The sequence below is a fragment of the Tamandua tetradactyla genome, chromosome 2 (genome assembly GCF_023851605.1).
Source record: "Tamandua tetradactyla isolate mTamTet1 chromosome 2, mTamTet1.pri, whole genome shotgun sequence".
NCBI lineage: Eukaryota > Metazoa > Chordata > Mammalia > Pilosa > Myrmecophagidae > Tamandua > Tamandua tetradactyla.
This window is the reverse complement of record NC_135328.1, coordinates 93,827,466-93,840,146: the sequence shown is the minus strand read 5'-3', so window position 1 is coordinate 93,840,146 and position 12,681 is coordinate 93,827,466. Positions and strand designations below refer to the sequence as shown.

The following is a 12,681-nucleotide window of genomic DNA, read 5'->3' as shown; positions in this document are numbered from 1 at the left end:
TGCCTTTTCTGCCTTTCCTATTTAGGAGAACTTGAGTACATTAAATTATCAGTCAGTATGTTGATTCATTGGATGATTGTGGACAGGAATCATTTAATGTCTCTGTGCTTTGCTGGAAAATATTGGCCAGCTATTTCCCACTCATTGATAAAACGGTGATTTCTGAGCACTTTGGACTCTGCAGAAGAAAGCACTTATTCAGTACCAACCAAAACAAGACCAAAGAAATATGACATATTGACAATTTGTTGAAAATGAGGAACTGTCCAACATGACTGGAAATTTGAGTCACTAAGAGCATGGGCCAAGTGACAAGTGTCTGCAGATTTGCAGACCGTGCCCATTTCCAGGTTTTTAAAATAAAGGAGTAATTTTTGGCAGCTACATCATACACAAGCAGGAATTCTCATCAAAAATCCGGTTAAAAACATAAGTAGGTACCCTTAGCATTAAGCTAGATCATTAAGAAGGAGAGTCTGCAAGAAGGAAAAATAATTAAAGCACTGAGAACTTAATTAGGCATTGGATACTCCTGTCTGCCTTGGGCAGGATATTTATTTAATTTTTTTAATGAACTGACTTTCTCTTTTAAATAGTTTTAGGTGGAGAGTAAAAACAACAACAAAAAAGTACTTATATTTTACTATTTAAAAAGCAGCAGCTAGAAAGTAAAGTGATTACTATCATTAAAAAAAATCCAATAAGTTGAAAGTATGTGAGGGGAGAAAAACAGCCTGAAGACAAAAATAAAAGAAATTACAGGTGAATATATGCCCAATATTCTAGTTTTCATGTTAATTATGCTAACAGATATTTCAAGCATTAAATACCAGAATTTAAAACTCAGTTTTGTCTATTCAAATTATAATGTTTTTCTGTACGTTTACGCTAGACCATCTATCAAGATATAATTTTCAGTTTATTTTAATAACATAAAAGGAACAAACTGCTAACTTTTAGGGAAGACACATCCTCACAGAGTCATTGAAAAGAACACTCAACTAGAAGTCAGGATACCTGAGCTTTAATTCTGGCAAACCATTTATAGCTTCTCTGGACGTACACTTTTTCAACCATAAAATGTGGAGGCTGGCAGTAAGCACTAAAGTCTCTTGTAATTCTATTAATTCAGATAATTTAGACAGAGAAGATGAATAAAAATGTACCCAATATTATGGTCAAGGATAAATATTAGATTTCATATTTACGGCATTTAAACCTATGGGAGCTGGGTAGACATGGGAGCAAAGCAGTAAGCTACTTTATAAGAGGGAGAGCAGACAGGAAGGCTTTCACAGCAGCAAGGTGCTGCAAGAAAACATTTATCATGAAAAATGAATTTTAGGATTAAATTTTCCTAAATTTTAAAATTTCATCAAAAAGTAAAATCACAAATAATCAGTATCAGAAGTTGGTAGGTCAAAAATCTAACTGGTAGGATTCATTTAGAAGAGCAATTTTCAGTTTAAAAACTTGGTCAAAAACTTGGTCAAATACTCCAGTATCATTTTATCCTCCATCTTCTAACTACCCTACCCTAGGCCACTAATGGAAGTAAGGAAGGAAGGTAGGAAGGAAGAAAGAAAGGAGGGAGGGAGGGTGGGGAGGGAAAGGTGCACCCAGACATGTAAATTTCAGGACTTCTTGGATTTGGCATATTGACTTATTAAGACTTTTAATATTCCATAGGAACATTCATTCTGCTATATAAATCAATATGAGAGTTAATAAATCTTTCTTTTGACCACTTTCAAACTCTTAAAACACATTTCTGTAAGTCAGATCAGAGAGGGAAATAGCCTCTAAGGAAACTAAGGCACAGAACCATTTAATAATTTCACCAGTGTTCTGGAAAAGCTAGAACTTTTATCAAAATATAAAATCATGACTCTACCTTCTACCCAAGGCTCCAGGAACTGTTTCTCGTGGCTTAAAAGATTAAACAAACATAAAGCAACGTTAACTCATCTATTCAAGAAAAATCCAAAAACATGCGTTCCATAATGCCTATTCACATCCAAAAGCCCTGTCCTAGTAAATATCATTAATAGACTCATCTAGAGTCATAATTCATCTGATGAGCCAGTTAATTATTAATTTTCATACATCATTTCATTTCCTTAGGCTACATTTAGCCTTTGTTACATTTTCCATTCCTCATGCCACAAGCACTTCTTACCCTGCATAGAAAACCTGATAATGAGGCATAAAATACTGGTCAGCAAACAAACTGCTCCTGAGTCGGCTTCTTATATATATGTCTAAGTCATCTCAAATAGAGTCTTTATTGATTCTTTTTATTTTTTCCCCTTTGGGTTAATGATTGTATAATTTCATTAACACTGCCTTTACAACATCACTGCCTTGGTCGTTAACAGGCCCGTGCCATTCCCAAAGGCTTCTCTTGTTAAAGCTTTTGTAGCCAGAAGAATATAGAAATGAAAAGGCTATTGATAGATAATATAAGTTATTCTCATGCACGGCTGCAGTGTGAAGCACATTCTGCAATTCAATCAAGGACAGACAGAGCTGAATGTTCTCAGATCCCAGGAGCTCATTTTAATAAGCAGAATGTACCTTGTCCTAACACAGGTGACTGACTCCTCAGAAAAGATTGTATAAACAAAAACCAATCATGTAAGTCATTTTATTGGCAACAATATAAACACAGTTATATTAGATGTCACCAATAAATCAAAATTATCCTTGTCTGCAATTTTAACAAGAGGAAAGTGCAAACATGTGCTTGTGAAGCTGGAGGATATTATGGAGGAAATGTATTGGATGTGTACACTAGCATTTCTCTAAATTGAAACTGGAGGATACTATATTACAATAAAGTAACCCACAACAAAGTATAATTGATCATGTCTGTGGTCTCATAACTTTCTTCAGTGAAACCAAAAGATTCACGGAATTTACGACAGAAGTTACACAGAAACAGGGCTAAGATCATTCCTCATTATTGAGACATGGAACAGACATCTAGAGAGTTATACCTAGTTACACATGTGTATACACCATATGTTCATTTGGGTATTCCCAAAGTCTAATGGTGTTAATTCTAAGAATAGTAACATATTTATTCTGAACACTGAGAGCTACAGCTACTACTTAAGCAATCACCAATAAGATGCAATCAAAGAGGGTTAGGTCTGAATACACCAACTAAAATTAAAATCCGTGTTTCCTCCAGAAATTTAAGACCATTCTTCCAAAGACCATTCAGAAAAAAATAATACAATGAACATTATAGATTCCAACTAACAGGTATCTATAGACTCAAGCCCTTAGTTATCTAATTAAATATGCACATCTTAACTTTTTTCTCTTTTATATATTAAAAAGTTTCTCAAAGCTGAAAATAATCCTCCCTAAGTTTACAGAACAACATATTTGGCAGTCTCTTTTAAATCTAAACTAATGGTGAAGATTTTTGAAATGTGGGTAGTAAATATGGAAAGGACACTGAAGAAAGGAAGGCAAGGGGGAGATGGAAGAGAAGGAGGGAATGGAAAAGGAGTGGCCAAATCCACTTCAGAAACTTATTCTCTAGTAGACAATTCTAACTTAAAAATCAGGAGCAGCACTGAGAACCGTCCACACAATGCTAGTGATTACAGATTGCTGGAAGAAATTCAGAACCTTCAGGAAAAGACTGCTGGAGGGAAATATTAAAGTTCAGTAACCTCTCTTAGAATCCACTTTCCACACTTGAGTGCATCTTAATATATAACTCTCATATCCTGCTGGCTTACTAAATGCCACTGTTTTTAGTAGTAATTACTTACAAATTTTCATTTATTTTGCCCCACTCATTAACTCATCAATGAGTACAGAAAGGTCTAGAAAACTGCAACCTTAACGAAAATGGTGAAGTAGAGGGAGATAATTAAGGATTCCCTTAGTCAGCCATAAGAAATCATACAAAATGTCATTGAACATAAGACTAAAAATATTTCCAGGCCAAATGTAAGTTCAGAAAGGCAGCTATTTCATGCATTGGCCCAATTCAGGTATGAATATGCCACAAGTTTCAGATCCACGCTTACTGAAGGACTCTTTCTAAAACTGTGTATTTTAAACTGTGGTCTGCAACTCATGAGAACAATTATTCTAGGGAGAAAGCATTTTTTAATGACACAGAACTAATTAGAATAGAATAGAAGTTAAGAGTATATCAAACATATTGATGGCCAAGTATGGTTTTATTTCAGTTTATTTATGGATATACATTCTTGTATATCTATATCCATATAGTGTGTTCTGAGTAAAATGAAAAATGTATCTTATGGTGAGTCACAGTCAAAAAAAGTATAAAAGCTATTGTTTTAAAAGCATTTGGAATTACTTTCCAGAGAGGTTGTATCAATTTGCACTCCTATCAACAATGAGCCTGTGCCCATTTCCTCACATGCCTGCCAACTCTGGGCCCATAAAAAATGCTATATACTTCAGATTAGCTCTAAAATTAAAGAAATATTATTTGGATTGAGTTTTAAAAGTCTTTCTGTTCTCAAAGGACATATTCCAAATCATAAGCATACGTTATTTGTAAAGAACAGAATTGCCTGTCATTTTCTTTTCTCTTTTTTTTTCTGCCTTTCTTTATGGTCTAAAATCTTTTCAACGGACAGACATTACTGTTATACTCAGAAAAAACAATAAAGATATTTCCATTTCAAAACAAAAAGCATTTTGACTATTTCTCTGCCAAGATGCCTACAAAGAATAGCTGTAGCTATAGACAGAGCTGAACAGTCAAAGCAAGCATCAAAAAACAAAGCTGTGATTAAAAAAATCTAAACTTCGACATTCTTACCTTCATAAAAAATAAGAATTAAATAATACAAAGCTATACTATTACTACTACTATCCCTCTCTCTACATTTTACTCAGGAAACACCAACTGATCAATTGTACAAGACCTCATTAAATACCAACTGTCAACCAACTAAGCGAATCAGGATCAAAATGACTAACAGTTCTAGATCTTGCTCATTGCAAGAATTGATGAGCTTTCCTAGACATAAAGCCCCACTGTTACAAAGAGAAGACTAAAGGGAAGAAAAGGAAAACAATACATAACTGTCTTTGAGAGCTAAGTTTTCTAAAATGTGTTCTTAATACGAGTTAACCATCAAATCCTGGGTAGAGGAATTTGAAATGGAAAAATGAACACATTCCCTATGATGTCACCACTGAATTAATTACCTGAATTGCAAAGAGTGGGCACCACATGGCCATGATTGGAGACACAAAGGCTGCTTCTTCAGGAATATAAAAGAAACTGGCAAGAGATTTTTCTTAAAAAAAGAAAAGAAAGAAAGAAAGAAAAGGAAAATCTAAGCTCACATTAAGAGGTACATAGGTGGTAGAATATGACAAATTAAAAAATGTTCTTTGGCATTTAATCTGAATAAATAACTATTCAGCCAACGTAAATACCTATTTGCAAAGTTAGAAATCATGATCCTTTCAAAATGGTAATAAACATCTACCCATGGAAGATTCTAGAAATAAAACAGAATGCATCAAGACCAAATATTCAAGTATATTAAAGAATCCTATCACCTGTGTAATTGAGTGGTTTCTTCAGCACAGCTGCTGCTTAAAGGTGACCAATGTAACTATTTTTAGCTGCCAGTAGACAGAAGTTTTACACAAGTTAAACTGTGTTCACTGACATCACTGCAAAAGTATGAGCATCCACAACAATGAGTAGGCCCTAAACCAACATGACAACATATTTATTTAAAAAAAAAAACACCCTAAATGCATGACTCAGTCAAGTTACAGACAGAAGTGGAATCTACTGGTCACGCCGAAAAGGTTGGGAAAACATTAATCCATTTCTTCACACACAAGAATAACAAGAATTCATACAGAGCCCCGGCATCTGGTTGGTTGTCAATGGAGGATATTCAGCAGCCTGGAAATGAAACTTCATAGACCTGGCTCAGAACTCCAGAAATAACCGATATTCACCAGGTTTGATCTCTTCATCAAGAAGCCTGGGACAGGGGCTGCTCTTGTGCAGTAACCCTATCTGCCCATCTGCAGCTCAGCAGGGCTTGCTGCACCTAAGGGAATGTGCAGTCGTTCCTGTCCTTGGCCTTGAACAGATCACATCCGACAAGAACGGCCCCAAGGCTCCTTTCATCTCCAGTGTGCTCTCCGCTACTTAGAACCAGCGTAATTCCAGTTTTCCAGACAAGTGGTCCGATTCTCCTCCCAAAGTAGAAACTGAGTGGATCCTTGTTTCTGTTCGTGCTACTTATTGCCTTCAAGTCCACCTGAATGGTCCTTCTCCGACTCCCTTCTTTTTCTCCCTTTTTCCTCAAATTCAGAACCTTCTCACCCTCCAGGACCACCTCAAAAAACCCATTTAGGCTTTGCTTTCTCTCTGAGTCTCTACACCTCTGATTTGTAGAATGGGGATAACTACAGGATTGTGCACATTTCATAGCAGTACATAATGTTACATGCTTAGCACAGTGCCTGGTACATAGAATGACCCAATACGTGTTAAATATAATCACTCTACATACCTCTCTTTTAACATTCATCACTTACTACATTAATAGTTATTTGCCTATGTTTCGTCTCCTCATCTAAATTCTCATTTCATTAAGTTTTGGCGTTATGTCTACCTTATCTCTGAATTCTCCTCAGCATTTACATGTACATAGTTGCTTTATACTAATCTATGTATTTATATTTTCACACTACATTTCTTATATATCCTAATATCTCATATATCTTAATACCGGGGAGGGGGATTAAGTTGTGCCCCCCTCCCAGTAAAAAAAATGCATGTTCAAATTCTAACCCTTGCTCTCATGAATTTGATCAGACTTAGAAATAGGATCTTTGAAGATGTTACCAGTTAAAATGAGGCCAAACTGGATTAGGGTATCCTATTAAGAGGCAATTGAACGTAAAAGACAGCCATGGGACAGATGCAGGGACTGAGCTATGACACAAGCCAAAAAACGTCCTGGATCACAACACGCCCTGCCAGAACCCTACAGCCCTCCGAAGAAATAGGGCTCTGCTGCTACCCTGATTTCAGACTCCTAGGCTGTAAAACAATTTCTGTGTTTCAAGATACCCAGTTTGTAGTGTTTCATTTTAGCAGCCTTAGGAAACTAAAATATACATATATAGATAGATAATTTTCACATATTTACAGATTCACATTTATTATATTTATATTTCCCCCTAAACAATTATTTTGTACTGAAAAAATATGGTGTAAGTGAAATTACAATTATATATTTATATAGTATATGTGTCATTTATCGCCTGAGTAAATACAGCATAAATAAGGGATAATCATACAATCATGAATCCTCTCCTCTATGGCTTGTGCAACCAGTTTAATCACAGTCGCATGTTTCCAAGTCTATTCCTCCTAGTCTATTACTTTCTCTAATAGGAAACAGTAGCATAAAAACTCTATTCCACTCTTTCTGGGCAGACATATTATTCTTGCTTTTATCTTGGTATACTTGGGAACAATGAAAAATCCTCACTAAACGCAGCTAAACGAATACATTCAGTTCAGTACTCAGACTCCGCCCTCCTTTTGTTATAGGAGTCGTTGGCCACAGCACAGGGGCTGCCAAATGCATTCTGGGTTGTCATGGTAGAAGGAACTCCTCGGCGTTCTCTCGGTTCACCCTGCACTGGTTCCAGCACCACATGTTTCACTTGGGTCTGTTTGGTTTCCCTAATCAGACTGTCATTCAGGTAGAAAATATGGCTTTTGCTTGTTAGTGTTTCTCCTTAATCCCATCATAATGAGTAATACCCGACCAACTCATTTCTGCAAGCCAAATTGTTCCAATCATCTTTAAAGAGAGTCCAAATGATTTGACCTACTAAAAGGCTGTGTCAAGCAGAGGAAGCCAGACCCAAGGGTACATACTGAATGATTCCATTTACATAGTGTATTTTTAAAAGGCAGAAATATTTTGTTAAAAGTCAGGACAGTGGTTACCTTGGGGGAAGGCAGTGGCTGGAATGGAGTATAAAGGTGATTCTGGGATGCTGGTAACGTCCTCCTTCTTGACCCTGATACGAATTATACAGGTGTGTTCACATTTCTGTAAGATTTGTACACGTTTCTGTATGGATATTTTACTTTAATGAAAAGTTTGCCTTTTGTGTAAACTCTTCTCTCTTCTTGAAGGTAAATGGGAAACCAGGAAAACATGGAACTTTCGCATCTTTTAATCAAGCTGCATGTTAATGTCATGTTAAAGACATTGTGTCATATATATAGCTCATCCTCCTTGAATGAGAAGGGGAATGTGTTTTTAATTGCCCAAGCTTCTTATGTGCCATTTATTTATTTTTATTTTTATTTTCAGTCTCAATTGAGTCTATAAGCCAAACAAACTAGGGAAACTTAAAGTCATGTATTTCTTCCTTCTTCATAATATCCTCTACAGAAAATTGCAAAAGCACATAAAATTATTTTTCCAGTGATAAGAATGTGTATGAAATGCTGCTTCCTGAATTATCTCCTTCAAGAAGTACTCCTTCTATATACTGGGGAAATTAAAAATTAACATCCAAACTCCAGAGATGAATAACTATAATATGAGAAGGACAACTGTGTAAAGAATGTCCTCACATTTCATTTACTAGCAGTAGAAAGTACTCACAGAAAAAAAACGAATAAGAATACTGATCTCTCTTCCTAAATGATGGGAAGACCACTCTCTGCCATACAAATGAAGGCAGGCTGGTACAAGAAATTGATGTGATATTATTTAGCCTCTTTTCCCTGTCTATTCTGGCCTGGTAGGAATTTAACCCACAAGGTAGACTGCAGATTCCATCAGTAAAGAAGCTGCCTTGCCTATACGGAAGCAAGCCAATTCCAAGATTCAATCCCCGAAAAACTCAACTTCAGTAAGAATCTTGGGTGGAATCAGGGATCAAAGAAAAGATGCTATCCCACAACAGGCCTAGAACTGAGGAAAAGAGTTATAACAGCAGTTGGATTTAACTAGTCACACTCAAGGGATTGCTGAGTCCTTTGAGTAACAAGAGAAAGGAACTAACAAACTACCAATAAGGAAAGGCATTTTGAAAATTATTGGGGAAAAAAAAAGTCCCTCCTCACCCGCCTCCTTGCAAAGAGTTTAAGGACTAGTCTGGTTGCATGGGCAACTAGTGAAAACATAGGGAAAATGTAGTAAATCTGAAGGTGATTCTTAGACTTCAGCATGTCCCCAATTACAGAAATAACCAATATTACACTCTTGTCTCTAAACCGCTTCAGACTTTTCTATGAACAACCAACATTGTTCAGAATCCTTTTCTGCAAACCTTTGTATGTTCCACCTGCTCCACATATCACCACTGGAAACAAACTTGGAGGAGAGAGAAGTTGTGCAGGAAAATTCAAACAAACGCAAACTGATTTTGTAAAAGACGCTCCCTAGTTTGATTTTAAAAGGGAGGTCCAGTGAAGTACAGGACAGAGAGGAAAACGGACATCTCGGCTAACTCCCAAGGCAGAAATCATGACTCATCAAAGCTTTCGGAGTGGACAGAAATGAGACTTTGCGTTTGTCATGAGTTGATTTTCTGGCCAAGAAGAGTTCTCTGGACCGGGAACTGGGAAACGAGGTTTCTGTCCTGGATCAGCCACAGCTGTCAGCGAGACACTGGGCAAAACATCTAAAGGCTCGTCTGTACATGGTCGTCAAGGTCCCCGTCCAGCTTTTTTAACAGACTATACTTGATATTCCCCATTCTCATAATCTAAGGGAATTAGTCCACTGGGGGGAGCTGGAGAACTTCCCTCTCCTCACAAACCCAAGGGCCCCGGGGCCCCAGTCCGGGGAGGTGATGATGTCCTGACAAATGGGGCCGCCTAGCTCTGCGGGCTGGAGGAGAGGTGCAGAGCCCACTTATCTGTAAAAAGGACCGGAATCCAGGAGTCTAGTTCCCCCCGACGCTGCTTGCCGCGATTCCGGAAGTAACCTCCCATCGGCTCCCGGGTTTAGGCACTCTCGGGAATAGGGCTAAACTGATAGCGAGAAAACCGGCCCGGGGTAAGGAATACCGAGTAAAGGGGCGAGGGTCTCTCCAGCCAGGAAATGTGCAGGGCGTCCCCCGACCCGGAGAGACGGGTGGGGCAGGGAAGGAGGACGCGGCCCCTCTCGGTTCCCTCTCCCCGGGTCACTTGGGCTCCCTGGGGTGGAATGAGGAGCGGGTCGCGGGGGGAGGGGACGACAAGGCCCGGCGAGGGGCGCGCTGCTGCGACCCCGGTCACTCCCCGGCCGCCTCTGCCCCTAATCCTCCGCCTCGTCCGCGAGCTAGCGAGCGCAACAAAACAAAACAACTTGTGCCGGCTTCCTGTTGTGCAACCCGGTCCTGAGTAAGTCGGGGCCGAAAGGGCGCCGCCTGGCTGGGAAGCCCAGGCGGCGGGGACCCGAGCGCGCTGGCCCGGCCGGCGTCCAGATCCCGGGGAAGCCGCGGCCGGGCTAGAGGAACCCGGGAGAGCAGGGTCCCATCGCCCCGAGCCCCCACCGAGCAAGCGTTCTATCCCTCGGGTATTGTTTCACTAATCGCCTCCTAAGTACTACAAAGCATTCAGGGGAGGGGGGCCGCGAAGCCAGAAACGACCTTTCCCAAACTTTCTCCCTTCAGGTACCTAATTGAATCATCCACAGGATGACAAATCCTTCTGGGCCAAGTTTTCCAGACACTTGGGTGACTTTCTCATCCCCGAGGTGACTTGTCAGCTCCAATGAGTAACTTGGAAGTGTCGCTCCGGGCAAGGTGTGTGTCTAGGAGAGCGGGCTGCTCACTCACGCTTTCCAAAGCGGAGCCCGGGCAGACTTCAAAATACACACAGGGTCATTTATAGGGGCTGGAGCTTGCGCGGGACAAAGTCCCTGAGACTGAGACGTTTTCCAAACAGTGCTGACATTTTGTGGGGCCCTATAAAAATGTAAACGCGAGGTGACGACCCCGGCGGGGAGTGTGCGCGCGTCTGAATGTTACTGCGCATTTGCGAAAGGAAAAGGTGTTCTAGTTAGAGACCGCGCGGCTGGACCAGTCCCCGCGACGGGTATACGTGGGACCCCCACCCCCAGGACCTCCCGGGGCAGGAGGGACGCGGGGCTTCGGCGAGACACGCGAAGGGTTCCCACAGCATTCGTGGAGTTCCACAAACACGTGGAATTAGAAAAAGCAACAGTCCAGTGTTGTGCGCCAGAGACCTCACGTCACCCCATCGATTCCCACTTCTCCAAAGTTTCCCTTCGGAGGGGACTCGAGCGTGACGTGCACCCTGCCCGTGTGTGATTTTGTAACCCCCTGGGCCCTTTAGTTTAAAAGAAAAACCAAAGACGAAAACTCTTCCGAATTAGAGAAACTAAGACCTTGATTTCCTTTCCATCATCTAAACACTGAGCCCTTTAACTACTGACAACACAACTTGCCCCCTGATTGAATGCTGCTTATCTTTCTCAGGAACCATAGAGCCTGTAGAAAAGCTGAAGGGTGGAGGTGCGCGTGGCCTTAAACCGACGCGGACACCACAGGCTCAGCGTGGAGAAACTATTTCTAATTCCTAGTTTGCGTCTCAGAGCTCTAACTCCCCCACATCCTCAAGCGCCGGGTTTCTCTCCCTGTCTCGCTTGCGAGCAAAGTTCCTATGGCATCCACTCACCAGGTAACCGGGATTTCCACAACAAAGCCCGGAGTGCGGGTCCCTTTCCCCGGCCAGCGCGTGCGAGTGACAGCGGGCGACCAGCGCTTGCGAGGAGTAACTTGGGGCTCCAATCCTTCAGTGCGCTCCACCGGCTCTGCCTCCTTCCGAAACGAAAACTCCCATCCGAGCGGAGGGACTGAGCGCGGAAACCCGGCCCAAGTGCCGTGTGTGCGCGCGCGTGTGCGAGGGCAGCGGCAGCAGGGGGAGGAGGCGGCAGCAGCGGGGGCGGTGGCTGGACCCTCGGCATCAACTCATTCCCCTCTACACACCCGCGCGCGCACACACACTCAAATAATGTTTTTAAAAAGTTGACTTTCGACTTTGTGCCTCTCCTGTCCTGCTCATCCTAACCCTGGGCCGGGGGGTGCGGCTGGGGGCTGGCCCCGGGATGCTGGCTAATTGCTGCCGGGCGGGTTCCGTCGGGGGAACGCGGGTGCGAGACTGGACGGCTGCGCGCGGCGCACCCGGGGCGGGGCGGTGGTGGCGGCTCCCGGCGCTGGTGCCCGTGCGCGCCGCGCTCTGGGCTGCCGGGGAGGCGTTGTGTGGACGCGGCTGCAGGGAGCCGGGAAGGGAAGGGGGGAGAGAGGAGGGAGGGAGACGGCCAGGCGAGGAGTGTGGATGTGTGTGCGGCCGCAAGGGCCGGCCTGCAGCCAGCTGCTTCCTGAGCGTGAGCGCCGGAGGGGGAGGGGGCGGGGGCGGGCTCGCAGGTCACCGGGCTGGCCAATTCGAAGGCCCGAGCTTGTGTCTCCCTCTCCACGCGCTCGCACACGTTCCTTCCCTGCGCCCGGGAGTCGAGGAACTCCAGAGAAGGGTAACAGCGGGGAGACACTTCACTTTCTTCCTGGGCCTCATCTGTTGAACTTTTTTTTAACATGAAAATGTGTCGGCATTTCAACAGGGTTTGATGTCAAATAATGAACAAGTGGGGGGAAAAGTAC

General features: G+C 42.1%; 1 protein-coding gene across 3 annotated transcripts in view; it reads right to left on the bottom strand.

Annotated features, from left to right (window-relative positions):
- The window catches only part of GLIS3 (GLIS family zinc finger 3), a 486,424-nt gene extending 474,251 nt beyond the window's left edge, over window positions 1-12,173 (bottom strand). For 2 of the 3 annotated variants that reach the window (XR_013170469.1, XM_077148285.1), the window contains exon 1: window positions 11,702-11,815. Coding sequence is in view for 1 of the 3 variants with exons in the window: in XM_077148286.1 (XP_077004401.1) it covers window positions 11,702-11,990 (289 nt within the window). In the remaining 2 variants the exon portion in view is untranslated. Of the gene's footprint in view, window positions 1-11,701 lie in introns of all 3 variants that reach the window. The other variant, XM_077148286.1, reaches the window with a different exon arrangement.
- Between the last annotated feature and the right edge of the window lie 508 nt (window positions 12,174-12,681).